General features: G+C 45.7%; 1 protein-coding gene across 1 annotated transcript; it reads right to left on the reverse strand.

Moving 5' to 3' along the window:
- Positions 1 to 2,875: 2,875 nt before the first annotated feature.
- ECSCR (endothelial cell surface expressed chemotaxis and apoptosis regulator) lies at positions 2,876 to 27,402 on the reverse strand. Its single transcript, XM_013946897.2, has 11 exons — positions 27,289 to 27,402; positions 14,150 to 14,191; positions 13,449 to 13,499; positions 11,160 to 11,279; positions 10,562 to 10,609; positions 8,419 to 8,466; positions 7,709 to 7,807; positions 6,342 to 6,440; positions 5,484 to 5,520; positions 4,077 to 4,176; positions 2,876 to 3,532 (listed from the first exon to the last, which is right to left on the reverse strand). Exons 1-11 carry the CDS (start codon positions 27,344 to 27,346, stop codon positions 3,524 to 3,526), a joined length of 711 nt encoding a protein of 236 aa, XP_013802351.1. The 5' UTR covers positions 27,347 to 27,402; the 3' UTR covers positions 2,876 to 3,523.

Consider the following 27,402-nt stretch of genomic DNA (forward strand, 5'->3'; position numbering starts at 1 on the left):
AAATGCTGGCTCCTAGCTGCGTATTCAAGGGATGGGTGATTCATGGGAGCCAGCGATAAAAAGATAAAGCCTTTTGTTGTTGTTGTTTTGTGCCTCAAAGGCTTTTTATGGCTAAGTGAGAAAAGGATGTTAAATGCTGGAAAGAATATTAAATGCTAGTGAGAACATGCTAATTTGTCTTGTACGTTTTGTCTTGTTTTTAGAAAAAAATCAAGAAGGCCTGGTGCTGCTCTGGAAGCTGTGGGTGTTTTGCGGGGGCCGGGTCTCCGTCAGCTGGTTGTCTCTCTATGTCAGCACGTTACCGGCCAAACCACTGTGAGGTCAATACTATAAATATAGAACGATATGTTCAGTGGGTGATACTGCAGTGTCGATACTGCAGACTTCTTTCTGTCGGTAGGGTGACGGGGGGCTGTCATCTCCAACCAGTGCTGTTAGACTGGTAGAAATCTGAAGAAACAACTGCTGTGCATCTTCTGACCAAACCTGGTAGCCCAGACCTCATGACTGGCACTCCCTCAGTTGCCTCGTATCTCAGTTCCTTACAGCTGGGCTCGTGACACTTCATTCATCCATTAGTAGTGCCGGGGCTTGTTTTCCCTGATCCCACGTGCCAGTTAAAACCGGACTAATGAGCTGTGGGAGAGAAATCATGGTGTGCCATGGCAGCTGATGGTGTGAGGGAGTTAGAAGAACGTCTCCTACCAGCATGATGTGCAGGAACAGTGCTTGGCACGTGCACGTACGCGGCAGGGTCGAGCTCTCCCTCTCATTTATGTGAGCAGTTGCAACTGGAAGCTGGGGGTCACATCACTTCCACTGTGTATTTCAATTCAGTCTTCCTTCTGAACAAGGTCAGAATCAGAATTTTTGTTCGCTTTTGAATGTGGATCAGTTCTAGAGTGGAAGAGGTTCTAGCTCTGTCAAGATCCTAAAGAGGATATGGGAAGAAGGACAAGGTAAGCCAGTGGGCTAAAAAGCATGGGAAGGGGAAGATGTCAAGAGGAGCAGATGATGTTGAACAGCAGTCTAGAAAGGTGAGAACGGAATAAAGGCCCTGAGCCCTATCTAGAGGTTATTTAAGGCACTAGTAAGACTAATTTCAGCTGAGTAGAAAGGAATAATAGGACGGCTCAGAGCTGGAGGAGAGAGTAAATGTCTTGATTGTAGACTTTGCTCAATGAGTTCAGAGTTAAAAAAGCTACAGAAGTGATGAGATCCTAGGGACAGTCTTTTAGAGGTCAGTGTGGCTTGTCTGGAAGACAGATTAGTTAAAGCTTGGCATTCCCTGATATTGTTGGCATTGCAAGTGCTCACAAGCTGTTTTAAGTCTCAGGAGCACATCATAAAAACCTACTAGTGAGACTCCCCACTGAGTCACAGGTTTGTGAGACTTGGCACTATATGGACCCATCTAGCTGGGAAGCACAGGGGATCCTGTGCTTATGCGAGCTCACTGCTCTGGTGCGTTGGGCATGGAGGGAGGGAGAGTGGAGAGATGCCATGTTTTACTTTTCAGGAATTTTAGCAGAAAGTTTAATAGGCTATTTAAAAAATGAGGCTTACCTGGTGTATATGCTAAAGATAGAAAGCCTGTTTAGGATCTTAGCAGGACTTGTGAAAATGTTGCATTCATTATCCCATACGCTTCATTGCCTGCTGCAAAACACAGCTAGCTTTAGCACTGCACATTCCAGCAAACCTCTTTTATCCATCCTATAAAATTAAATCAAGAAATTACTGTTTGATTGAACTGTGCAGGGGAATGTGTGCAATGACGCATATTTTGAGTGCTTGGGTAAATAAAATCTGTTTTTCCTTGACTTCAAGGTTTATCTCCAGGGTCGATAGATTTTGATGTTCATCTTGGGAGAAGCCGGTATCTCATTGTGGTGCTGCCTGTTAAGTGAGGTGCTTTGAAAGTCTGTCTTGACTCTGGAGCTGGTGAAGTTTGCAAGCAGGCATTGTGGTGAAGATGGGCAGAGAGGAAGATAGTTGTGGAGTTAGGGCTTCAGTATATTACACTGCTGAATAAAGCAGCTGAGACCTCCAAAACCACCTAATAGAGCCAACTTCAGGTTTCTATCCCAGTCATATGGGAACTGGGTATTGATGTCTCCTTCCTCCTTAGCTCCAGCATAGCTCAGCTTATGAGGATGTATTTGCTGTTGGTGACTTAAGTGGCTGGAAGCACAACCAGCTTGGGTCTTGAACCAGCTGGGTCCAGGTGTGAGCTGTTGCACTGCGCAGCCTGGCAGGGGACTGTGTCTTTGTTATTGTAGTGACTCAGGGACACAGTCATGGTTCTTGGTGCTGCAGTAAGGCAGACTGCTCGGACTGAACTGCTGCAGAGGGCGTCTGCTTTTTTGGTGCATCAGAAAACTATGGGAAAGCAGTGGAACAAATGATTGAAGGTCTCCCAACAAACTCGGACTACCAGCCTTCATGAAAGTGTCTTGTGATCTCCAGCTGTTATCCCAGAAGGGGTTGCCTAACCTCTGCTGAAGATATTGTTATTCATCTGGAACAGAATGAAAGTTAAGGCAGTAGGAGCATCACTGTTAATGACACCTTGAAGACTGTGAATATGGTAGGTTATCAAAAACAAAAGAAAAATCTAGTGGTCATGTGAGCTTCTGCTATTCCAGGTGGTTGTCTTTTCTGAGATGCTGTTGCAGTAGACAGAAGCAGCTCAATATTGGCTTTGCTTGTGGCCACTCCATTTCACGGTCAATCAAAGCCCTATCAGGGCAGGAACCTTGTTCTTTATGCTTAAAACAGCGAGTCTTCCTTATTGCCAACATGATGGACCTGTGGGAAGTTGATCTGTCTGGCTGAAGTTCAGTTATTAATAACAAAATACTTAAGATGGCAGTTTGCATTTCAGCAGCACCTTTAATTCATGGCTCTCCAAATGCTCTACAGACATTGATTAACGTAGCCTCACAACACCCCTGTGAGGTAGGTGAGTGTGATTATCCCCATCTCTATGGGGACACTGAGGCAACAAGGATAAAAGACTCTTGAGCAACTGTGCTTTGATTTGACCCAGTGCTTGGGCATATAAGTCCCATTAGGCCTTCAGCTTCAGAACCATGCTTTTTAATGCATGGGTTTAGCGCAATCAGGAGCCGTACTGATTAGCTATGTGGCAAGCCTGTGACTGTCTGGCACAGACTGTAAGGGCCATTAATCAAGGGCAGCAGTTTATCAGCCAAGCAGATAGTTCCTTAGTGCTCCTTACTGCTTGGATAATCTGAGAGTTTGAATGCATATCAAAAATACAGTTAGATATCAACCACTGAGCGTGGCAGGCTGTAGCTAGAGACCCCTAGACCCCTTAGACCCCAGATGGGGAAGCTATGTGGGATGATACAGTAAATGTATTGATCAGAAAGGGCAGAATAACTTATATATTAAAAAAAAAAAAAGCCCACCACTGCTCTTTCCCCAAAGGACAACAAGAACCTAGAAAGTCACTGCTGGTTGTCAAATGTCAGCTTCTAGCTCTGGGTCATTGTCTTCATAGCACCTGCAAAAGGAAAAAACCATGATGCATCGGTAGCCTGTTTGGGCTGGCAAAAGAAATTAAGCGAGGTGTTCCTTCAAACAAAATCCAATTTCTAGTTTAGCTTTCAAACAACTTATCAAAGTGATGTGAATTACTTTTTTGGAATGGATCTTAGAGTACGGACAAGAATGTACTGCATCATCACAAACAACTCTACAGAGCAAGAACACAGGGAGCTTCAACTAGAAAATGAGACCCTGACTTCAGAAAATCTAGCTTATTTAATGACAAACCACTCTAGCTCTGGCTAGCCCTGGATAATGGCACCTACATACATGAGGAATACTTGACCCCTTCAGAGTTTAAGCAGTTTGGATAAGCTTCGTAGGCAACCAAACTTTCACCAGGCTCACTGGAACCAGTTTGGATCTCTACAAGTTTGATGGTGTTTAACGCTTTTTATTGTTTTTCTGAAGGAATAACAGAGCAAAGGCAATACCTCAAAGGCAAGCAAGAGAAATAATCCCCAGCTAACTCTATAAAAAGCAAGACTTAAAAGGGAAACCTTTTCTGATGGTGGGTAACTTATGCTGTTGTTCATGTTGATGTTCTTCACGGAGATCAGAGTGATGCTGTTATCCTTCTCACTTGTGCCTGCAGAGCAGCTGTCAACAAGAGAAGGTATTAAGAGATCTGGAAAATGAGAGAAGGGAGTCTCTTCGCACACAATTGCAGGCAAAAAGGCAAGGCTGAGGCAGGCTGGCACATTGGACCTGGGTAGATTTGGGAGCTTCCTACCTCCAGGTGACTGACTCAGATGCAGCCCACGCGTAGAGACAGGTTCATCCAAGGCCTAGAATAGCATTGACTCCTACTCTGGATTTATGGTCCTGGCTGCACCCCCTGAGACTGAAAATGTGGACCTGCTCTTTGATCTGTTGCCATAATTCAGGCACATTCCTAGTAGCTAAATTCCCCATGCTGTGCCTGTGTTCAGAGGTCTCTGGAGAAAGAAGCCATGCGTTCAGATGAATTCTGATACACGACCAGTTTGCCTAATGGAAAGCACCATTGGTGGGATTCCCCTTTCTCCCTAGCCTAAGGGCTAGGATTTGCATTTAGTGCCAATGGAGAGTGGAAGCTCTTGGGGATTAGGTTGCCTCTGGGCACAGTCCTTTGCTGATATGTCCTGCCTGAGTGGCTGCAGGTCGCTTAGGTCATGATCATTAAGGGTATTTAGGAACCATTAATGTCAATGCAAATTTAGCACCTAGGGACCTTCCTCCCTGTGTCCCTTCACCCTTTCTAAAGCTGGATTGCTACCTTAGTAGGAAATTATCAGATAGAGGAGCAGGAGCGAGAGCTTTTGGCACTCAGTTACCCTTGCTCCTCATTTTAGTTTCCTTGCAACTTCTGTTTCCTGCTGCTTTCCCACCTGCAGCCCCTCCTCCTGGGTAGTGGTGATGGGCTGTGAGGTTCAGGCAGACCATCCTCCACTTGATGTTTCTCTTCCAAAGGCCTCTGGAGTGGGGTCCCCCTTCTCCCACACTTGCTGATAACTGGAATAGGGATCTTGGAAGATATTTTTGGGGACCTGATCTCCTCTCACTGGGATTGCTTTGAGATTCAGAAGCCCAAGTTTGGACCTCAAGTCCAAGTCCAAGTTTGGACCTCAAGTCCAAGTGTATCTAGGCAAGGCAAGCAAGTGAACTGCCCTTTTGGAAGGTGATGAGCCTGAAAAACAGCTCTGAAATCAGTCCCCTAAATAAGTGACTGAATTTCTAGCTTCGACTCCATCAGACACAGGATGAGACTGTCAGCACTTTTTTTTTTCTTAAACCCTTCTCGAGTCCTGAAACACTTCCTTCCACGTGATATAACCAAAGGCTCCTCTTCTTGCTAAAATTAGTTCTGGAATAAAATACATGCTTTCAATAGGATGTGAATAAGTGAGGTCACGGGGCAGCCTTACCTCTCTGACACCATGACGCTCCCTGGCTTCTGCTTATCTGGGGGGGAGAAAAGTAGCTGATATGTAGGTGAGAACGTCACAGCTAAGCAATAAAATAAATCAAGTTAGCTCTATTGAGAATTGCATTGTAAAGGTTTATAAATGACATCCAAATGAGATTAGAGCCACCATCAGATACTTGAGAGTTGGTTAGAGAAACTGCTGCAACTAATTTTGCATTTTTACAGGCAAGAGAGAATGTTTTGCTGCTTACTTAATTGCTGGCTTCCTTTGTGCTCTTGGTAGTTCTCTGCCTTGCCGTAGAACAGCCTTGCCCTCTAGTGGGCAGTGCTTAATGAGAATTGGGATTCTGGGGAAAATGAGTACCAAACTCCACAACCGCTTTGCTGAAAGCGCCACATACGTGCGGAAATTTGCAATTTTTAACTGCAGCAGGCGCAGCAACCTTCCTTCTGCCTCCTTGTGCAGATGGGTCTGGTCTGGGACTCTAAAGAGCTGGTCACACATTCCTAATTGCTAAATCTGTATTCCAGTTTGGCTTTAAACCTGTCCCCCTTGCCCCCCGGCAACACATTTCATAAGCTTTTAAAAAGGAACCCTTTCATCTTTTAAGAATTGCCACATCAGTGTAGAAACTGGTAACTTGTTGACTAGGAAAGGAAAGACAGCCACAGGATATACTCAAGCATGAAGAGTTCTGGCTCAGGTATAATGCTGATATAGAAACTATTTTTGTACTCTTTAAGCCCATCTTCAGCTGAAAAGAGGAGCATGAAGTAGTAAAGTCTGCTGCCTCCTAAATGAACAGCACAAGGATGTACCTGAAATTCCTAAAACCCCAAATGGGCAGGCAAATACCTTCTGAGTCCTTTGAACGGTTACACTTGAACCTCAGGCTGACCGCGCTGACAAGGATGATCACAACCACTATCAGGATGACTATGAAGCTGATGACACCTGGGGATGGAGGAAAGAATCATCTGCTGTTGATATGGTAGTGTGCCTGCCCTTGGCCGCTGGGGTAGTGGAGGGACTTTGACTCAGTGAAAATTAGGGTCAGAAAACAATGAATGATTCATCTCTGTTAAAATGACACATGGTATGTAATATCCAGAGAAGTAAATAATGACTAGAGTGAATGGATTTATCTTAAGTTTTAGCCTCAAAGGACTTTTGATGAATATCTAATTGATAATACAGTGCCAAGAGGGCAGAAGTCAACTGGATTACATGAGGGACTGATTTGGGCCAGTATGTCTCTTAGTTGAGAAATCTTATCTTAAACATCTGTAAAGTCAGATAAATACATAATGTAAATGGGAAAGACAAGCTAGGGACTCTGAACAATTTGTTATCAGTCTCATAAACCAATGGCCAAACACAGGTTTGATTCTGACACCTAGCCTCTATAAATTGCACAGGAATCTTGCTTCAGGACTCATTTTGGCTCTCCTTGGAGGATATAAACAAATGATACTTATGATTTTAACACTTGTTTGTTTTATGCTTCTGAAATAAGATTTTTTGTATAGTGCACTGGAAATGTGCAAATTGTTTTTGCTCTTGGGGAGGCAGCAGAGCCTGGGAAAGAGTGGATGTCTTAAGGCTACCCCATGCCTATCTTCAAGGCAATTGTCAGATTAAGGTATGGCATCTCTTGCTCCATCCTTGCACCATCTCTGAAGGATGCAGAGGACTTGGTTGTTCCCTGCCAAGTGAGACAAAATGTATGGGTGAAAGCAGGAAGGCAGGGCTGGGAATGCAGTCCCAGCAGGTTTGCGGGGGAAAAAAAGATTGTCTAAGCTTCAGGGCAGGTAGCTTATTTATTCTGCACCCTGTTAGGGAAACCAGGGCATGGCATGGGATAATTTGTGCCTCTTGCTGTAACACAGAGCTGGAATGTAGCTAGGGCAAATACTGGTGCTGGGAGTGAGATCCCAAGTTCAGGCATGCCATGACGGACTTTCAAAATGCCTATCCATGGTATTTTAGGCATGAATGGGAGTAATTGTTACTTAGATTCTTTACTGCCTGATGACAAATCTTTTTTTTTTTTTTTTTGGAGGGTTTTCCCTTGCACTCAAACTCCAGAATTGGGCATGCTGAAGAGGAAAACTGAGGAGCTGTTCCCCAGGGAAGCCTAACTGCTGAAGCTGGGTGTCCAAAACTGACTGTCTTGGCAAAACAGAACTCCCCTCCTCTCCCCAGATCACAAAAGACCTTACCAAAAGCTGCCACCATCAGTGGTGATTTGGCATCTGTAGGAGTAGGCATGGGCAGGTAGCCAGAGGACTCTGGTGTTGGGGTAGCTCTTTGCGAGGTGCCTGTGAGAGGGGAGGGAAAAGTAGCTTTATATAAAGGTTTTCTTCCAAGGTGAGAAGACAATTCCTAGCAAAGTTACAGGGCTTATCACTTCACCTTACTGAAGAGAATAACAGTGGATCCTAGACCAGCCCCATCAGTATTTACAGCAAAGTGACCAAGACCTAAGCAGGCATCAGAGATTGCCTTAGTGAGGCCCCTTTTATCAGCAATCTCTGAGCAAGTGATATTCCCATCCTTAGTGTCTTCTGCTGGGGTAGCAATGAGGAAGCTGAGCATGGTAGGTAGAGGGATTGATCTGGTGGTGTATTTGAGGACGGGGCCTGTCCTGTCTCCCTCCTTTTATAAACCCTAACCATACTAGCACCTTTCCTGCCTTGACTAGCCACCAGTCTTCTCAGGTTGGACAGATTGCCCAAAAGAAGTGCTGTTTCTGTGCAGCTTTTCAGATTTTTTTCAAGGACTAGATGGAGCAGCCAGTAGCCCTCAGGTGCTCTGGTTAGCTCTTCACCATGCTGCCTTAAAGAGAGCAGTATGATGGCATTGCTGTTGGCTGTGAGAAGGACTGTAAAACTTCCAATGTTGTTTATTTCTCTGTGCAAGGAGAAAGCACCTTGAATTGCTGATGTTGTAGGAATCTTGCTTCTCTTGGGCTCTTGACCTGGACAGAGGAAACATAGAGCATGAGACTTGTCCTTGAAGACAGTGTAACAACCAAAAGAATTAATGGATGTGCTAGAGAGAAGAATAGATTCGCACTAATGATGGGGATATCCAGGGAAATAGGGCATTCATTTTCAGAGTGAAACCTCCCCACCAAACAGACTTTGTTCTATTTGCCATACCTAAAGAAAAATCAGGGAAACAAGGGATTAAAATATCTGTCACTGTTCAGATTCAGTTTCTGCAATCCCAACAGTTTTCAGGCAGATACAGCAATTAAATACTGGAGCAGTGAACTGAGAAGGTTACAGATTTGCCCTTGCTCACAAATTTTAGATGAGACTGGGCTTTCTCCTCCCCTAACCAGATGATATTTTTAGAAGTTCCGCAGTATATGGGTGTGGGTTGACTGGTTGGCTTGCATTGCACTTGGAATTACTGCATACCTGCAGACTGCATGTTATCTGGAAATATTTAAGCTACCTTGAGGTGAGCTGATTTGGACACCATATGTAGTCCTAGCTGTGGCGGTGTAGAGGCTTGTTCAACCAAGGACTCCAGTTCTCAGTGGGATGAACTGGCTTCTGTGAAGCTCTTAGGCACTGGAAGCAGCTGTCACAAACCAGTGTAAGCAATTTTAAAGCCAGCCTGTGTATTTCACTTGTACAGTGATACATCCTTTGCTAATTATTTGCCTTGACCTTATTGAACAGCTACAAGCATTGTCAGGATGCTAAAATTGATACTTGAGGACTTCAGAGATCATCTATAGATAAGGCAGGATCTCCCTTCTTCCTTTCCCATCCCCTCCTTCCCAAAAGCAAAATTGGCCACAAGTATGTGCTACCTGAAAAACTGTAAAACAGCTCCTGTCGTTCTGAGTGGGAGTGCAGCTGTCCTATGGGCTCCCATAGAGCTGACCTGAAACTGGATTTCCCATCTCGCAGAAAATATCAGCATTTTAAAATGTCATTTTGTATAAAGTCAGAAGAAAAGGTGGAAATATGAAATCAAGATGTGGAAGAAAGCTACTTGCAAATATAGGAATAAAGCCTTCCAGCACATTTAATAAAATATGGATTCAAATTGACTTCTCTCTGGATATGAGGAAAAAAAATTCTTGCTGTTAATGAAGAATCTTGGCATAGATGAAGCATGTTCTCAAACAAAATTTTTTTTGAAAGAACAAATTTAACTTGTTCAGAAACCGGTAAGCTCATGGTGCAGAACAGTCCTGAAAAATGGTGGCTGTTTATAATTGCTGCTGTATAACATTTTTTAACAGTTATTAAACCCTTTGTTTCATTCTGAAGTTATTCTTTTAGCTACCGTGAGTAGATAAAAGCTGCAGTTTGAGCCTGGCCTAGATACCCAGTTCTTGGGAAATACTGTGTCTCACGTAGCAGGGGCCTTATTCTGGAAGCATCAGCAGCATTTCTGTAGTCAAAAATGTATTGCGCTTTTCAGATAAAGCAGGGTTATAATTAATATTAATCTGCTCTAATTAAAGGACTCTTGGCTTAGCTGGGCACAGACATGCTGGTTGGACATCTGTGCAGGCAGAGCTGACCCCAGGATTTTAACCTTGCATGAGTGAAACTTGGGGAAGATCTGGGAGAGAGGCAGAGAGGCAGAAGAGTTTCTTGTTCCTGATCAGTGCAGATTCTTGAGTCTGAATCTTTAAAATGAAGGATCAGTGCAGTTATCAGGCTTAAGGCTTCCCACTGACTTTCCTGGATTCTGCCCTTATTCTGGGAAACTCGTACTGAATTCTTTTTTTTGCTTACAAGCAAGGCTAAGTGCATTGTCAAAAACAAAGGAAGGATTTTTTTGAGGGTGTTAAAAGGGCGACCTTGTTTCTAAATATAGATTAGTCTTTCAGCTGTTCATCTCAGTCAGAGGACGTTAAATGGATTTGGTCTTCTGTTTTACTGACTGCTTGTAAGGATACTAGAGATGATTTTGAGTGTTACTGATGGCTCAACCCCAAGATAAATACTAGTGCTTAAATAACCTGCACCATGGAAATGAAGTAAGTTAATTGCAATGAAACCTTGTCTAAATTTATCATTCCTCTTTAAAAAACAGAATACCTTGAGTTGATGAGGCTACTGTGTTTCTGCTTCCATTAGACTTTTCATCTGGATAAAGAAAACATAGGAAAGGAGACTTAGCATAATTAATAACAGTTTCAAGAGTTTTGGAGAGCTGTTGCGTTCCATGGCAAAGAACTTTGTTTCTAGGCTTGAAACTTCCCCTCCAAGCATAAATAAAGCCATCCAGCTTGCAAGCCAGGTCCTGCTCACGCAGTCATTGGAGAGAGCGTGCATGAGACGTGAACTTTGGGAGAGCTCTACTGGGGACTGCGGAAGCCTGTAACTCCTCCTGAAAGCATCACCTGGTGCAGAGTGCCATCTGGCTTTCCTGATGTGGGCTTGCTCCGGATCACGGCTGCGTCCAGCCCTGTGCTTTTGGGGAGCTAGAACAAGTGGCTCCTGTCAGCAAAGACAGCGAGACCACCTCAAAAGAGTGCTGCCACTGAGCAATTCGTGTGGCGTGAAGTAGCTCAGACTTTCTGATGAGCCAGGCTCACTTGGATAAGGAAGGGTTCACAAACAGGAGCGCTGGTCCTGCATGAGCAAAAATTTATGTTTTTTCCATAGTTCTGTGAAGGCAGTGGCGGGCACTTACCTGGCATGGATGATGTTAGTGTTGTCGTAGAGGTGGTAGAGCTTTTGGTTGTAGTAACCGGGTCCAAAGAGGTGAGATTCAAGGCAGCTGTTGTTGCTGACTTTGCTGAAGTTGAAGGCTCTGTAGAGTAAGCACAGGGTTATTTGAAATAGCTCTCTGCACTACGGGTTCTCTTCAGAAACAGCTTGGAGGAGGACATGTTCTTTTTGAAGTGAATTCTTGGGCCCCTTGGGGATTATGGAAAATCTACTGGGAGAAACATTGAGTTGAACAGACAGGGAAATATCCTTAGTCCTGCTCAGGGAGACAGCTTTGGTACTTTGGCATTAACTTTTGCCTTTTTGGCAAGGCCAGGCAGGGGTGTACAGAGGTGCTGAGCTGGCAACTCAAGAGGTGCATGGCAAAAGTTCAGCCTAGTTTTGCCACCACTTTTTCACTTTTAAAATAAATATTTTCATCACTTTTATCACTTCATCACTTTAGCTAGAGCTGCCTGGCATCCACATGCTGGCTTGCTTGTTGTAAAATGCTAGCTTTTATGTTTCATTTGACTGGGAGTCCCTAAACTGCACAAATAGTTCATTTCTTGCAATGGACTGAAGGCTTTGGCATCTTTTTCAACCTGATGTTCAAAGCAACGTGGTGAGAACATGAACCCCATGCATCTAGAACAACATGGTAGGGGGGGAAAAATCTTTTGATAAACCCTCTGCAAGGAAGAGTGGATCAGCAAGTTTGGTTTTATAGGCAAGTTATTTCTCTCGATTTCTCATGGCTTTCCAGTAAAAATGAAAAAGGAATGAAACCAGTTCTAAGTTTTTTACTTTTTAGGGTTTTTTTTCCCCTCCTTTCAACAAAATGGTTCACCAGAATACTTGCATTTAGGAGTAAGTTTATCTTTTTTTGCAAGGCGTAGGAGTAGAATCTCAAACATGTCGAGTGCTGGGCAGATTTTTGGGAACTTAACTTTTTCCTTTAAATTTTGGGGTCTCTTTGAAGGGAAAGTTGTGTTTAGAACAGAATTTTTCAGACAGAACAGGAATTACACCTCCAAAGATCTCTCAGTGGAAGAACAGATCTGAGTCTGGAGTTGGAGAGATCCCATTGCGTCTTATTTGGGTTTGGTATATTTGTAGACTGAAACGTGTAACTTTTTGCTTACAACTCACTGCTCCCACTTCCAGGGCTCCTATGTGACCATGACACATGGTGGTGTCCTGAAGCCAGTTGCAGCAGAGTGGGAGAGCAAAAAAAAAAGAGAATAAGGTAAGGGAATTCTGCAGAGGTTCATGCTACTTTTTAAATGTCATCTGCCCTTGTGAGTGATTTGATTGCTGTTTCCATGGAAATAGATAACAAAGCAAAACAGTCATCATTAATGACTGAATTAAACCTAAGGCAGTGTTCAGTCCTTGCACTGTCACAAACATTGTGCTGTTTAGGGCAAGTCTCTTCGTGCCTCCCTTTTCCTCTTAGAGAAAGGGGGAACACATCAGCCTGCTTCGTATGTGAGGTGCTGAGGGGTGTGCAAAGCACTGGAAATTGGTAGTTATTTTAAAAAAGTGTAGTCAGACTTATCAAGAAATCAATAACAATAAACAAGCAGTAAATGTAATGTGGGGAAACGCATAACAATGGCTTTATTACTGTTACTTCCGCTACAACGCTCAAGAGCCAAGGGCAGACCGGGTCCGTGAGGCGCTGTGCATGCACATACCGCACTCAGATCGAACTGTCCTTGCGGTAAAGAGCCGCTAAGCAAAGTGTATGATGACAGGACACAGTGACGCAGATGCAGCCCAACCTGCCTCCTTGGCTGGGCGCAGGGGTGTGCATCCCTTGCACGGACAAGGCAGTAGCTCCAAACCCAGGGTTTGCCCCTCTCCGTGAGGATCCTCTCTGTGTTGTGACCCTGCTTCTCCCCACTCAATTTGGTGATTTTTCCCCCATTCTTACCCCTGTCCCGTGATCCTTTTGGGGTAAGCTGGCTGGATCAGAAGCCCTTATGCCACAAAATCCTCTTCTTCCCCAGGACAGAATCTTCTTCCTCCCCACCACTATACTCTCCTAACCTGCTTCTAGACAGCCCAAAAGGACTGATGTACATACAGACCCTTTACAAGCTTCCCAGGATGCCCTCAGGGTCCAAAAGCAGTGTATATCTGCACTATCCGCTCTTCAGAAGAGCGCTGGTAGTCCTGTTACCGTCCACTGTCACGGGGTGTCTGTAACAGCCCTTGGAGAGAGGAAGAGGAAGGCACAGAGTACTTCTCCTATAGTATGCATTACCTGAGGTATGGTTCTTTAGTTCAGGGCTGTGCGTTGTTGTTTGAGACTGACCTGTAACAGAAGCAGAGAGTCATGGAGGTGACATCTTCTATGCATGTGCTCCTTGTTGGTGGGGTCCCCTTAGGGAGGTTTGAAGGATGGGACAGAAAGAGGCCATTATACCCGATAAAGCTGAGAGGGTGACAGGAGCAAGAGGTGCAGAGGAGAGCATTTGTCACTGATGCGGGTGTAGAAGCCTGTGGGCAAAGGGAGCGTGGCTCTGAGGATCTCCAGAGGAAGGCATGTTACCGGAGAATGGCTAGGAAACATCTGAGAGGAAAGGGGGAAGCAAAGGCAAGACAGGATCCCTGCCTCATCTTCCTCCCTTCACTCCCTCTGCTTCTGAGAGGCCTCCTGAAATGGGGTCCTCCTCCCTTCCAGACAAGGCTGGGCAGAGAGAGCAGAAAATGGGGAGCAGCCAGGGTCATGTATCCAGGGTTAGGTGTCTTCTCCACAGGCCCTGGAGACTGAGGGGGCACTGGTTATAAATGTGGCATGCAGAACTGGGCAATGCAAGCTCCCATGAAAAGGCACTTTAGCAGATGGGAGGGTTCTGAACCTGGTTCCCACTTGTGAACCTGTGTTCCCATCTGCATCCACACATGGGCATGCACGCACACATCCAAACGGACTTTTTAATAAGATCAAAACCCAGGTCGTACCTGCTACAGCATGGACAGAGGGTTCTGTGGAGGTTGTAGTACCTGAAATGAAACAACAACAATTTAAACAGTGCTAATGTCTGGCACACACCAATGCATCAGTGTTCTTGCTGGTTGTGTGGTTTGGGTTTTCCCCATTTTCTGTAGGGACTGACTTTGAAATGCATCAATTTTTCCAAGAGCATTAGCTAAGAAGTAGTAATGAACACTCTGAGAGTGTAAAGCTACTTAGTTAAATATGAGATATTAGGTTTGTTCTGAGCAAATTACTACTGGAGTTTATTCAGCCAGGATAAATGCCTTTGTCTGCCCATCCCCTCCCCAGAGCGGAGCAGGGTGGGGAAGATCCGCCTCTGAGAGCCAGGCTAGCTGGATGTGGGAAGAGGGGTTGAGGGTGCGTCAGATGAAGCCAAACCCTTTAGGGAAACGCAAGGCAATATAAGTGGTGTCATTCCTTCCCTGTGAGCCTCTAGCTCTTTCTTGGCAGAAAAAGGCCATTTGAATTGGTTTCTGAAGCTGTTTAAAGAGCTAAGACACTTGAATGCTTTGTTTCTTTGAGGCCTTGATGGATGAGATTTGCAAAGGTCTCCAGACTGTTTTTCTTCCTGTCTCCTACCTTCTGTCCCCTGCAATTGCCTCCTAGGGAGCTGGCTGAAGCCTTGTGGCTGTGTTAGTCCTGACTTGGTGAACTGGTGGGTGGCTGCAGCTTATGGCCTGACTCAGAGCTGCCTTCCCTCGTGGGCAGAGTTAGGCTGGTGTTTGGAGGAGCGTATTGCATGGACTTTTGTATCCCAGGACTGTAGGTGTTGCAGAGAGTCTCTGGTTTCTCAGCTGAATTTTTTTTGGTTTTGAATTTATGCTGAGGCATCCCAGCAGTGATCCTCTGTGTTGTCAGCTCTTAGGCTATCTGGTACTTTTCTTTAAGCCTCAGCGCCTGGAATCCTATGATAAGCTGAGATTCCATTTAAAAGCATTGCCATTTAAAAAGGAAAAAGAAACATCTAGTTCCCGTAGTTGGGACAAAAACTAGAAAAAGTGAGCAAAATATACTTTAAATGCTCAGAAATCAAAACCAACTGGTTTAATTTTGAAAATGGGACTTTGAGTTTCCTTTTTTTTTTAATGCACATCCTAATTAGCATTTTAATAATTATTGCTGGTGATACTGACACTGCCAAAAGACTCGTCAAAGAAACTACATTAGAGCTAAAGAAAGCGGTTGATACTGATCCCCGCTGGTGATCCGTCTCACTGGAGTCCCGTGTGAGCTGACGGGTCCTAGCGGGTTCAGACGAAAAGGGACAGCAAGAAACACTGAATCCTCCCAGCTCGCTGTCCCCTTGTAATGCCGTAGAGCGCTGCGTGTTTGAAGGAACGGGCTGGTCAGGTACGGTGCCTTCGCAAGAGGCCCGTGGGGCAAGAGGAGGGAGAGATCCAGCACAGCAACACCAGCCGTACTGCTTGCCCTCCTGTTGTTTTACAGCCCGATTCTGCAGCCTCTACATGCAAGATTCGTATCAGCTACTGTTATACCTCTGTTATGAGCGGGTCTGCAAGAGAGCTAATCTCTAGGCTCCCTTTCTCCTCAAAGAGAGGATCAGGTACTTCTAAAACCTTACTGATCTGATCTATTTTAGATTTCTGCCTTACAGTGAAAGGAGCCGCAGCCTGCAACATCCTGTTTCTCACCCGGAGCTATAGAGGTAAGGTAAATAAGCTTAGTGGTAGGCGCCTACATTGTGTTGTGGATGTCTGGAAAAGGTCAGGCGAATCCCACCCTGACAGCGGCAGAGGTCTGGAATGGGAGATTTCTGCCGCTATGAGCTAAGGCTTGTTTGCCAGTGTAAGCAAGAGCAGGCTCAGGCTGGAGGAGCCGTCGAACGCGGGGCTGGTTTTGCCCCTGCAGCCCGCGCGAGGGAGCAGTAGAAGTCTTTAGCGCACAGTGTGTGCGGGTTATTGCAGCTTGGCTCGGCGCCCACCCCTCGGGGGACTGTCTGGGTCTAGCGAGCTTCTGATTGATTGATGTCATCTTCCTCATGTAACTATCTTGGAGCCCTAATTGTTTTTTTCCTCTAAGGCTTTATGAAAAGGATCCCAGCCCAACCGGAATCAAAACAGTGTGTAAACCACTGTGAATGCATAATAAAACAATCTTTCCAGATAGGATTTGCCTATAAAAATCACACCTGACTTAAACTCTTCCATGCCTTTCTGTTCTAGCTTACTGGGCAGCAGGCTGGCAAAACCTGTTTGCATAGCAGCACTGGTACTGGGGAATATTCTTTCTGTGGATCTCTCCAGGGCCGTGCTCTAGATAGCTTTCACTCAGACGCCTGCAGAGAAGAAAGAGTGAAAGGACTGGACTTGTTTAGCCCATAGGTAAGACTGAGAGGAGACATGATGGCAGTCTTTAATAACCTAGAGAGGAAGGGGCTAATCAGTTCTCTACATCCACTGCGAACGGGCCAAGAGAAAAGTGAGCTGAACCTGGAGCAAGAGAAAGGGAGGTTGGACAGTAGGAAACTTTAACACAAGGATCGTGAGTTGCTACGCATGACTGCATAGGAGGACTGTGGGATATCCTTCTTCGGAGGTTTTAAAGAGCAGGTTAAATGTACATCAGTCTAAAAACATAAGCAGGGTTGTGGAGAGAAGCAACGTTGCTTAGTGAATCAGCTAGTATAACTGAAAAAGAGTCCTTTGGGCACATGGTCTTCCTTCTTAAAGAGGTAGAGATGCTTCTTTTGGGAAAGGGGAGTGCAGCCCTGTCGCGTAGGATGCTGTGGGGCTCTGTCTGCTCCCCAGAAGCCCAGCTGACTCAGGCAAGAACGCACAGTAACTTGGGCAGTTTGCATCCGTTTGCCAAGTTTTCTCTCTTGCTTTGTCACTGGCCTTCCTCTTCTCAAACAGCATTACAGCACAAATGTTCTGGATGTAGTTTTGCAAATGCCTTGAGAAATAGTCTGTATACGTTCAACACACAGTAATGTATCAAAATCATCCTGGGGCAAATATCTAGTAGCTGCAGAATTCAAGCAGCCCCTCTGTCTCCAACATTCCCTTACGGAAACTGAAGCCATCATCCTGTCACTTCAGTGGGAGAAGTAACTGCCTGCAACAGCGTATTTTCTTCTTGAAATTGTCATAGTTTTTTGTAGTGCCCATGTTACGTGAAAGCACCAAGAATCACTCAAATAGCTATTGTCTTCACTCAGTAACTTCCAGACAGCTTAGCTGGTGCTTAATATACTTCCTTAGAGGAAAAGGGAGCTAAAGAGACTTCTCAGCTGGCAGTTTATTCATCCTTTTTTGGTGTAATTGAGAAATCCGAAAGCTTGAATTGGGCCTCTGGGGAACAGGAGGAAGCTGAGAGAAAGGAAGATGACATTGACTGCTGCCCCATACTGTTAGACCTGGACGGGACTATCCCATGAGGCAGCTCAGGTACCCCCAGAACTAGTACAAGAGGAAGAGGATCAGCCCTTTGCTGAAGGCCAGATCAGAGCTCTGGCTTCTAAGCTGATATCACAAAACGATTTGCAAAATTAAACCTTGGGGTTATTATAAATAAAACAAGTAAGCAGGTGTTCTCCATGCCCAATCTTCTGAGGTTAACTTAGGTTTGTTCAACAGCCCTGCTGCTGTGTCCTCTCTTGTGCTAGCATAAGTTTGCTTGGGCATGTAGTGCCCTGGATCATGGCACTAAGTGGCCAAAGAACAGCTCAGTAAAGATGTTTGTGTTTTAGCTGGACCAGCTCCCTGCACAGCTAGCACAGCAGGAGGGGCCACGGTGGGGAATGGGAAGAGCCTTGAGGAGACCCTGCTGCCCTGGAAGGGGGTTGTGGAGCAGGATGCCTGGCCTCTCCGAGCTGCCTCTGCCAGGCAGGCAGGACCGGGAGGGATTTCTCCCCTCACTGCTGACCTGAACTCACCGATCAGTCCAGCTCCTGCTGGAGGGCACAGCTCCCCCTCCCTGGGGAGAGGGGATGTGGGAGGAACAGGAAACCCTGAAAAAATATGATGCCAAAGAAAGCATCAGATCTCCCCCGTGTCACAGGCTCTGGACTTCATCTGGCCAAGTAGATGCGGACCCGTCTGCTGCCTTTGTGCTTTGTATCCGTTGCAGAAAAGTGACCAGGCTCGCTGTGAAGAGGTGAAGGGATGGAGATCCCTCTCTTGGGTCTTTGTTCTCCAGTAAATTACTCTGGCTTCTATAAACACAACAGCACATTATTTCTAAATGGAGCATGTCTGGCTCTGGCTCCTGGCCGCTGCTTCTTGTTGTGCCTTCTCTGCCAACTTAAATAATCCAGAGTCCTGTTGTGTCAGGTGTTTTCTTTCGGGGAAGGTGCTTAGCGACCACAATTGAAACAGGCGTGCACAAAACAGGAAGAGCCCCAGCGCGTGTTTTGTGGGGCTGGGCAGCAGGATGGGTAAGTACAAAAGAAACGCCACGTGTCGCAGCTCCCTGCGGGCTGCCCGGGGGACCCTTGTGCCGACAGTGCCGTGATGCTGACAGTGGCACCTGGCCATAGCGCCGTCTCCTCCCTGCGTTTCTGGCAGCACAGCCCTGGTCCCTGTGTGGCAGGCTCTGGCCGTGGCTGCTGTATAAACAAGTAACAATAATACTCAGGACGCAGCCAGCACGGCTGTAATTGCTATAAACATCAAAGCCATTTAACTGGCTTGCCATTGAGTGTGAGCACTGCCGAGCTATTTGTTGTTGACTGTTTGCGTGCAAGTGATTTACAGTTAGATTGTGCAGTTTTTAGGTGGAGACTGGGAACTTGCTGAGGGATTTACGATAGGAAATACTGCTTTATGCTCTTGCTGTAATGGGAAAGTCCTGATAACCGATCAGAGCAATAGGGCCTAAGAGAAATGTATCACAACTGTGGATGCGTTTCAGTTCTCTGACTCTGAACTAGGGTCTTTTTCAGTTAATTTTTTGCAGAGGGTGAGGGACAGGGGAATTTTGGATTTCTGTTATTTGTGATATTCCTTTTCTGATGTTAGATGCGAGTGTCGCATTTGAAAGCAGAGGGGCCCTTCCACGTAGCCTGTTCTCAGCGGCCCCAGCAGCTGAGAAGTTCCCAGAGCTGGCTTCTCGCCCCGCTCTGTGCACCACCCCTCAGTGTTAAATGAAAAGAGACTAAGCGAGATTCAGATATTTCTGCTTTGGTGTCTTATTCTGGCAGTTTTAGGCATTTAAGGAGTTGTTTCTTCAGCTCCTGACCAAAGAGAGGCACTTGTTTTAAAAAGACTTTATGACACGGCCTCAGTATAACAGCATAGCTGCACATTTTCCCTGCTGCAGGAGAGACCTGGACCGACTGTTGAAAATATTTCAACGGGCTTGTGTTGTCCAGTCTGTGTGTTGATAGACTGATGGACTCACAAGGGAGGATCTCTGGGACCAGTATGAAGGCTCAGAGACTGGGACTGATCCCATCACGCTCAGAACTGGTGAGAGAGGCGGACCGTCTAACCCCCTTGCAACATGTAACACTGGACTCGCTGTGCTCTTCTCCTTCCCCAACAGCCTCAGAAGGAGAAGTGATGTCCTTCTACCTGTTTCTGCATGGTGTATTCCCTGGCGGGGAGCGCTAAAGCCTGTCTGGCACTGTACAGGCTTGCTGCACCAACATCACCCTTTGCTGTTAGGTTGTATAAACAAATGCTTTCAGAAAAAAGGTGGATAAAGGAGTTTTTTTCCTGTAGTACCTTCCAGCTCAACCTCTCAGAAGCACTTTAGCTAAGTTTTCCTAACAACCTAAAATTAGGTTTTTCAATTCATATATTTCCACTTCAGTAAAATGACCCATGACAAAATTATGCTGACCACTTAGCACAAATTGCAGCTGTTTCCTGGGTGGAATGCAGCAGCTGTTGAAACAGTGAGAGCAACAACACCACGTTTGACTTCTGTATGAAGGAAGACCCTGTGTTAGAAGCTCTGGAGAGCAGCGAGCCTTGCAGAAGTCTAAATCCCGTTTTATTAGGCACCTGACAGGCACAAAAGAAAAGATGCCTCTGTCCAGAGGGGCTCACAGCAGAACGGGTAAGGCAGAAGATGCAAGGGAAAGAAGGGAAAGATCGCTATTCTTTCTATACAGAATTGATAATTGGCAGTCTAAATCAGATCCCAGATCGACAGAGGTATTTAAATACCTACTTGTCCAACAACATCAAGGAGTTTGGCAGCTCACCGCCATGGTTCTAGATTGAAATGACTTGGCCAAAGTTTTACGGAAAGTTTAGAGAGAGCCAGGAATTAAATCCGGATCTCCTGAATCATTAAAAACAATCTTATCCTTCCTCTGCCCCTCGAGGGCTGAAGCCGGGTCTGGGCATCCTCTGAGCATCGTGCTCTGTTCTCTCTGGTGAGCTGTTCTGGAAGCAGAGCACTGTTCCATCGGAAGGCAATTAAAAGCTACTTGAATGTTAAAAAACAAGCCAGAAGGCAAACAATGTGGGGAAACCACATGCACAGAATGGGCCCTGCCACATCACGGTGTGTGCTGAAGCCCTGTTTTCTCACAAACAACACAAAGTCACTCCTAGAAGAGTAAAATGGCATAGTTTTCTCCTGAATGCAACCCCCAAGCCTGGGCCATGCCTGTCTGGGCCACCACTGCTCCATAGTGTGTGGGGAGTAAATACGTGCTCCAAATAGGCTGCTGTCCTAGCTGCTGCACTGTGAGCCTCCCCGCTGTTCACTGGTTCCAGTTTCCTCCACAGCCTGGTTGTCTGAGAGCTGTACGTTTGCTATACTCTGTCATACTGGTGCTGTGGGTCCTGCCATTCTCCTGGCCACGCCGCTCTTAGGGTTTGTCGGTCTGTCTGGGAGTTTGGTGAAGGAATTGCTCCATGCCAAGTTCAAATGAAATAGCCTGAGGGGAGCAAGCTATCCAGGCTGACTTCTGGGAGCCGGAGCCCAGGATGCACTTTTTGCCTGCCTGTTGTTCTCATACTTTTTTTTTTTTTTAAGTAGTAGCTTTCACCAGCAGATCTCAAAGCACTTTACAGTGGAGTGGGATGGTGTTAGCTCTGTTTTGTTCTTTAAACATGGAGAAACGGAGGTGCTGAGTAAGTGCTATGAGTTGCAGGCTGGTTCAGGAGCACTGCTCTCGCATCTTAATTAGGCTACCAGCCAAGCTTCTGCCATTGTGCAGGTCACGCTGCAAGTCATCCTCATTATTTTGTAAGATTTTTGTTCCTCGCCGAATGTAATGTGCTGTGGGAGATCTGCTACTGAATTTGCTTATTCAGTATGCATCTGGACAAGCATCCACACAGCCTTATAACAGCACACAAATTACCATTCCCTGCAGCAGTACAACCAAAGTGATGGATTGGTGGTAGGGTGTCTCTGGCAGATACATTTATCACTTCTCCTAAAGTCATGGTTGCTCTTTGCCTCAGTTTTCATGTTTCTGGGATTCCCCGAGTTTATTTGGGTGGAGAGGATATTGCTGATAGTAGATGGTCTGTGTGGTGTTCGTGATATGCCCTGCAGCAATGTGGTCTGCTGGGATCTGTTCAGCTCCCACCTAGTGACTGAGGAAAAGAAGGTTCGTAAAGGACCAGTGGCATGGGGTATTCTTTTAATTCCCATTCATTTCATTTTCTTAAGTCTCTTAGCTTGAACCTCAGGGGAGCAGCTGAAGGAAGAGGTGAAACAGTCCCTGCTTGAATATATTCGTTTCATACAGCATTGCTGGGGAGGTATTTTACAGCTTGCTCCCTGAAATACTGAGTCTGAGTGAGAAGAAGCTGTTAAAGCTTCTTGACCTGGCAAACTTCATCTGGCTTCAGATTTTAGGTGAGTTACCCCACACATATCACCTAGGTTTTATCCACAGTTTTCAAAGCACACTACAGAGCAGGCCATGTCATTAGCCCCGTTTCACATACAAGGAAACCAAGGCATGGGAGTGTTATGTGACTGTCTCAGTGTTAAGTGGCAGATACAGAAGGCAGCACACTGACGGGCCAGTGGTCCTGTGTCCCCATCCAGCACACCAGCTATGACATGCTGCTTCCCTGATTTCTATTCACCCTAATGTCAGTGTGATTCTGAGATGTTTAGCAGCTCCAGAGCCACCTCTAGTCAACATCTTAGAGGAGCCTGCTGAATCAAATGTTTTGCTCCAGTATGTCACGGTTATCAGTGCTGGGATGGGCTGACAATGCCGGGTTCATGGCCAAAGCTGGGATGGTTCCTCTGCATTTGGTCAAGTTGCTGGTATTTGTCAAAATAGGCCTGATGTTTTCCAAGCCTCTTTACAAACCCATTTCTTGGTGCAGGGCGAGGCTGGGGCTCCTCACACTGTGACCCGAGTCATGCTGCAGGCTATAGGGCAAGCAACACTTCTCTGTGCTGCTCATGTCTCCCCTGCATGGTCCTTCCTTCTGCTGGGCAAAACAGGGCCTGAGAGAGTTCAGAGTGAAGTTCTAGCTTCCCTGAGATCAGGGAGGCGAGATCCAGGCTGTCCTGGGCATGCCCGGGGAGCCTGGGAGGTTTTGGGAGAGCACAGCGGTTGTGTCAGCCCTTGACTGGGTGCCATAGCTGAGCAGCAGTGTTGGGCCAGATCAGGCCCAGCCTTTGCCTCCTCCCCCCTCTTATGTGGGGAGCCGTTTGCCTGGAGCTGTGCTGCCCTGGGGAACATGCAAAGCCTGCAGTTGTGCCGGATCTCGGTGTGGTGGGAAAGGCGAGGAAATCCGATGAGACAAAAGACTGCTTGCATCTCCTTCCTCACCCAGTGGTGGCTGGTCCCACCACTAGAAAGGTTTGCCTAGCTTGCTCTGGAGGTGAGTGGACATGTTCCACACGTCTGCAGCCTCCTGTTCCACATTGCTGCCACAAACAGCTCGTCATGAGCACTCTCTGCCTCCTCTTTGCATGGAGTGGTAATCCGTAGCTGTTAGCTTGACTGCCCAGAGAAGGAGATCTGCAGTGTCCCAGTGGACCTGAGGGCATTTGGACTCGTCACTAGTGGGGACCATACCTTCCCCCCTCTGTCTGTACATGATGTGGAAAACAGGGCTCAACACTTGAGTTTTTCAAGGTGGGTCTAAGCTGGTATCCTCAGCTGAACCCTCAATACCTAAGAGCATTTGGGTTTGAATCTTGCTTCTCTACTATGATGTCCCTGTCCCTTCACTGTGTCCAAGATAAGCAACCTTGATCTTGGTGGACTGGGTCCCAAACCAGTGAGTTGCAAGTAGTCAGAAAATTATCCTAAACTGTGAAATCCAGCTGTTAGTTAGGCAGTGGCATTTAACCACATCCCTGGTTTCACCAGGTTTCTAGCAAGTTTCACCATCTAGAGACATTGAGGGTTTCCTTGAAACTTTAACACCTCCAAACACCACCACAGCCCGAGATACTGGAAAGGGCCTGGCTTTTCATACTCCCTTATCCTATACTAGAATGATTCAGTGGAAAGGTAAAAACATGCCTCCCTGAGTCCTTAAGTCTGCTGAGCAGACTAAATGAGAAGTTCCTTCTCATAGCTGTGGTTGTATCATGCTGAAGGGGCTCATCTGGTAAGCAGGCTCATTTTCATGTCCCTTGAAACTGGAGTAACTAGACCTTCTAGCTGAGGCTTGGCAGTAATGCCCTTTGCTACTGTTAAACAAGGCATTTTCCAGGCTTGGCTTAAGAACCAACATTCACTTTCCAAGCAGGAGCATCCTCCATGTTGGAATACCAGCGCTGTCTCCTCCAAAGACACCTGCTGTTGACTCACTTATTGTAAGAGAACATAATTCCTGGAAACAGCGTCCAGCCGCTTGTATCAGCTTTGCAGAGAATTGTCTACAGAATTACATTTTACTAGAAGCGAGTAGTCTGCTTTGTGAGCAAACATTTCTCCTCAACGCTCCCTCCTTTGCCGTTCTCTTGCACACTAGATCAAGGTCAAACTAGCCTCTTCTGTTTGGTCAAGAAGGGTCAGGGAAGGATCTTGGGGTTCCTCTCGGGCATCATCTGATATGGTCAGGGACTAGCAAAGGAAACATCTGTCCATACAGACAGAGGAGACTTATGCTGCAACTTAGTAGAGTAAGAGGCAGGACCCGAATGAGATGCCGCCTTTGGCACCGCAGTGAGCACTCAAGCTGCTGAATAGCAGTGCTCCATCACTTTGGACTTCTCCAGCCATGAGCTTTATCTGGTGAACATGAAAGGGGTGAAGCTACCCTGGCATTGCACTATGCTGCATCAGGAGGAATTGCTTTCTGACTGTAGTTCCTCCTGACACCCAAGGCACTAGTGATTTTATTCCCAGCCTTTACTGTGAAAACAAACCAAAAGGGTCTGCATTAGGGTCTCTGCCACTACAGACATCTAATGTCTCCTGTCAAATGCATTTTTAAAAGCACTGTATTTTGTTGTTATTGGTGCCGGCACAGTTTTTTTAATGTGATTTTTGCAGCTCCCTGGATGCCTAAAGAGAGGATGTATTCTGTCCTCATTTTCTGAGGAACACAGGCAGAGAAGCAACAAGAGTCAGTTTTAGGATGCACTGGTGTGTAAATACTGTGTCTGGAAGGTCTCCTGTTAGCTGGATGTCTGTCCTCTAGCAGCATCTTATGTTCTCAGTTACATGTATGTCGTACTTCTCGTGGCATTATCCAGTCACTGCCTCTAGTGCAGATAAGGAAAGCAGTAGATGGACTGGCAATGGGAAAAGCCTGCAGGATTCTCATTAGCTCCCCATGAGGATGTTTTCAGTGGAAATCTTTTGTCTGGAAAATGCCAGTCTGTTGTAATGGAAAGTGTTTATAGGAAAAGGTTTGTTTGGACAATTTTTTTGTCAAGCATTTCTGGGGGAAAAAAGGTTGGAAACTTTCAAGACTTCTCATTTCAGCAATTTCAAAATGACAGTATTTAATTATTCCCTTTGAAATAACTCTGAGCTTAGAAATTTAAAATAATGAATAACAAAACTTGCAAAACATAGAAAAGGCCTGTGCTGAAACAGACAATTACTAGTTTTCAGCCAGCTATTCAGCCCAGCTTTGGGACTACTGGCTTGTGATATTACTTGTGATTTTTGGCTTTTCATCTTGGTGCAGTTTGGAAGTTCCCAGAGTCTCCTGCAGCAGGGAAGTTTTCCCCACCCTCCTCTGGTCCTTGTCTTTCCTTGCTCTTACACTGCCCACCCAGTTTGTAACAGCTGCTCCAGCTCTGGCCTAGAAGATTGCACTGCCACATCAACACCATCTTCATGGCCTTACAGGTGTTCTGACTGTACCCTGTTGTGCTCCAGAGCAAATTCTTTCACTGCGTCAAGGCTACCTCCATCCTTCTGATGCATAAGGAGACCACTGAGCTCTTATGTCACGTTTAAGAGCCCCTAGCTCCCTCCTTTGGTTACCTATGTACCGGATAACCAGGAGCATCACTGATCGGTCCTCTGCCCCTTTCACTCAGCCTTGTGCTTTCCCTTGTGTAGAAATGTTTCCCCCAATTAGTGGACCACTGTTATGAAGTAAAATGCGACAGGTAGACCTGGGTGACTTTGCTCTAAAATTAAAAAAAAAAACCAAACCTCTGGAGCCATTTTGGAACTTCCTATCAGTGGCAGTACAAAAACTGAGACAAAATACATGAAAGTGCTGAAGGCCAGTTGCTTATCGGACGTCTGGATCGAACCCACAGTAGGTACAAATGTAGCACAGCAAGCACTAGTAATGCTGTTAGCACAGACTGTAGGCAGTGGCCCCACTGGGATAATCGCTAGCTGTTGGGCACACAGCTGGTGAAAACAGTCCCTGCCCCCAAATTTTAAGCAGAAGCAGGGGACAGAGTTACAGACAGGTGAAGTGAGTCATTGAGGGCTGACGGACAGGACAGTGGCAGACTGTCCTGACGACATCCTTGCCACCTGATCCCACGACTGCAGAGAGTAAACTGCTATGTAAATCTCTTGGGAAACGGGGCAATCAGTCAAAAATCCCGCATGTAGGCGGGAGGGGGTGGATCTTAGTATCGTGCAGATGATCCAGAAAAGGTACCTGAAAACCTGTGTGGCATGCTCATCCCATGCAAACCACAGCAAGTATTTTTATGGGAAAAGTAGCATTCTGGCCAGGCATTAAAAAGCCTAGTTGCATGGCAAAGGGGCCTCAAAGCCCCTTCTCTGATATTGGGCAAAATTTGCCCCTTTGCTGAAGCAAGCAGTATTGCCCTCTACTAGAAGAGAAATTTTCCAGTCTATATGCTCTTGCTCCTGACAATTATACCACTAGTAATTAAAGATTCAATAGCACTATTTTTGGTTGTATGGATTGATTTGTTTTCTGCTTTCTGTGCCTTTTAAAAATCCTGTTATTACCAACAAAGTGACTCTAATCCTTATGCAACTTCTGTGGTTTAATGATAAGAACCTTGGATCCAAGACAGACGGTATTATTATTTTTAGATTGCTATCTATTAGAAACGGCAATAATGTCACAGTCTATTCCTTTGAATGCTTTCAAACTCATAGCTACTACAGCCATCACCAACACAAGACATGCCTTACAATGAAAGAAAAAGTAACTGTCATACTTCAGAATGGGAGACTGAGTCCATGTAGGTACATTTACTTTATCCCGCATCATAACTCATATGTGAAAGAAAAGTTAGAATAAGAGCTATTACAGATTCATTTTCAATAAGAATGATAAGTGTATTGCATGCTGTATGTTCTTTATATTTACATCAGCAAGAGGAAAAATTAAAGCCAATCAAGGAAAAAAACACTTTCCAGGAAGACTATGTCTTGTACATTTAAAAGTACTGTAGTTCTACCTTTATCTATATTTGCACAAATGCCACTTACTACAAAATACCTCAATATCTCAATACTTCAACAGAAACAATCCTTTTGTTAACCAAGAAACTGTCTGTTTTATTCCACTGCATTCCTTCTTACGTAAATTCTGCAGAAGCTAATATGGCCAGATATTTCCAAACAGCCTCCTGCCACTGGCTCCAAATTTAAAGGCTGAGCTTTCCAATGGCAGCTACTACAAACTCGAATCTCCGGCCAGTTCTCTTTAGTGCATGTGTGGAAGATAAGCTCTGAAAACCTGCCTGCTCTGCACCACTGAGCCTTCCTTGGGATGCGACTGAAGCACCTTACCTCTGAAAAGAACACAGCCAAATAGCCACAAGAGCGGATGGAGAGACGTAGGCAGCATCTTCTCAGTAGCTTGTAACCGTACAGCCCTGCTAGGGCTCTGTCCATACTGAGAGT

The sequence above is a fragment of the Apteryx mantelli genome, chromosome 14, assembly GCF_036417845.1.
Source record: "Apteryx mantelli isolate bAptMan1 chromosome 14, bAptMan1.hap1, whole genome shotgun sequence".
Classification (NCBI taxonomy): Eukaryota; Metazoa; Chordata; class Aves; order Apterygiformes; family Apterygidae; genus Apteryx; species Apteryx mantelli.

Excerpts from the sequence above, each read along its gene's own strand:
- ECSCR (XM_013946897.2), bottom strand. The coding sequence starts at position 27,346 with ATGCTGCCTACGTCTCTCCATCCGCTCTTGTGGCTATTTGGCTGTGTT. Across the intron at positions 10,610-11,159 it reads ACTAACATCATCCATGCCAG|ATGAAAAGTCTAATGGAAGC; the intron begins GTAAGTGCCCGC and ends TTCTTTATCCAG. Across the intron at positions 7,808-8,418 it reads TACAACATCAGCAATTCAAG|GCACCTCGCAAAGAGCTACC; the intron begins GTGCTTTCTCCT and ends CCCCTCTCACAG.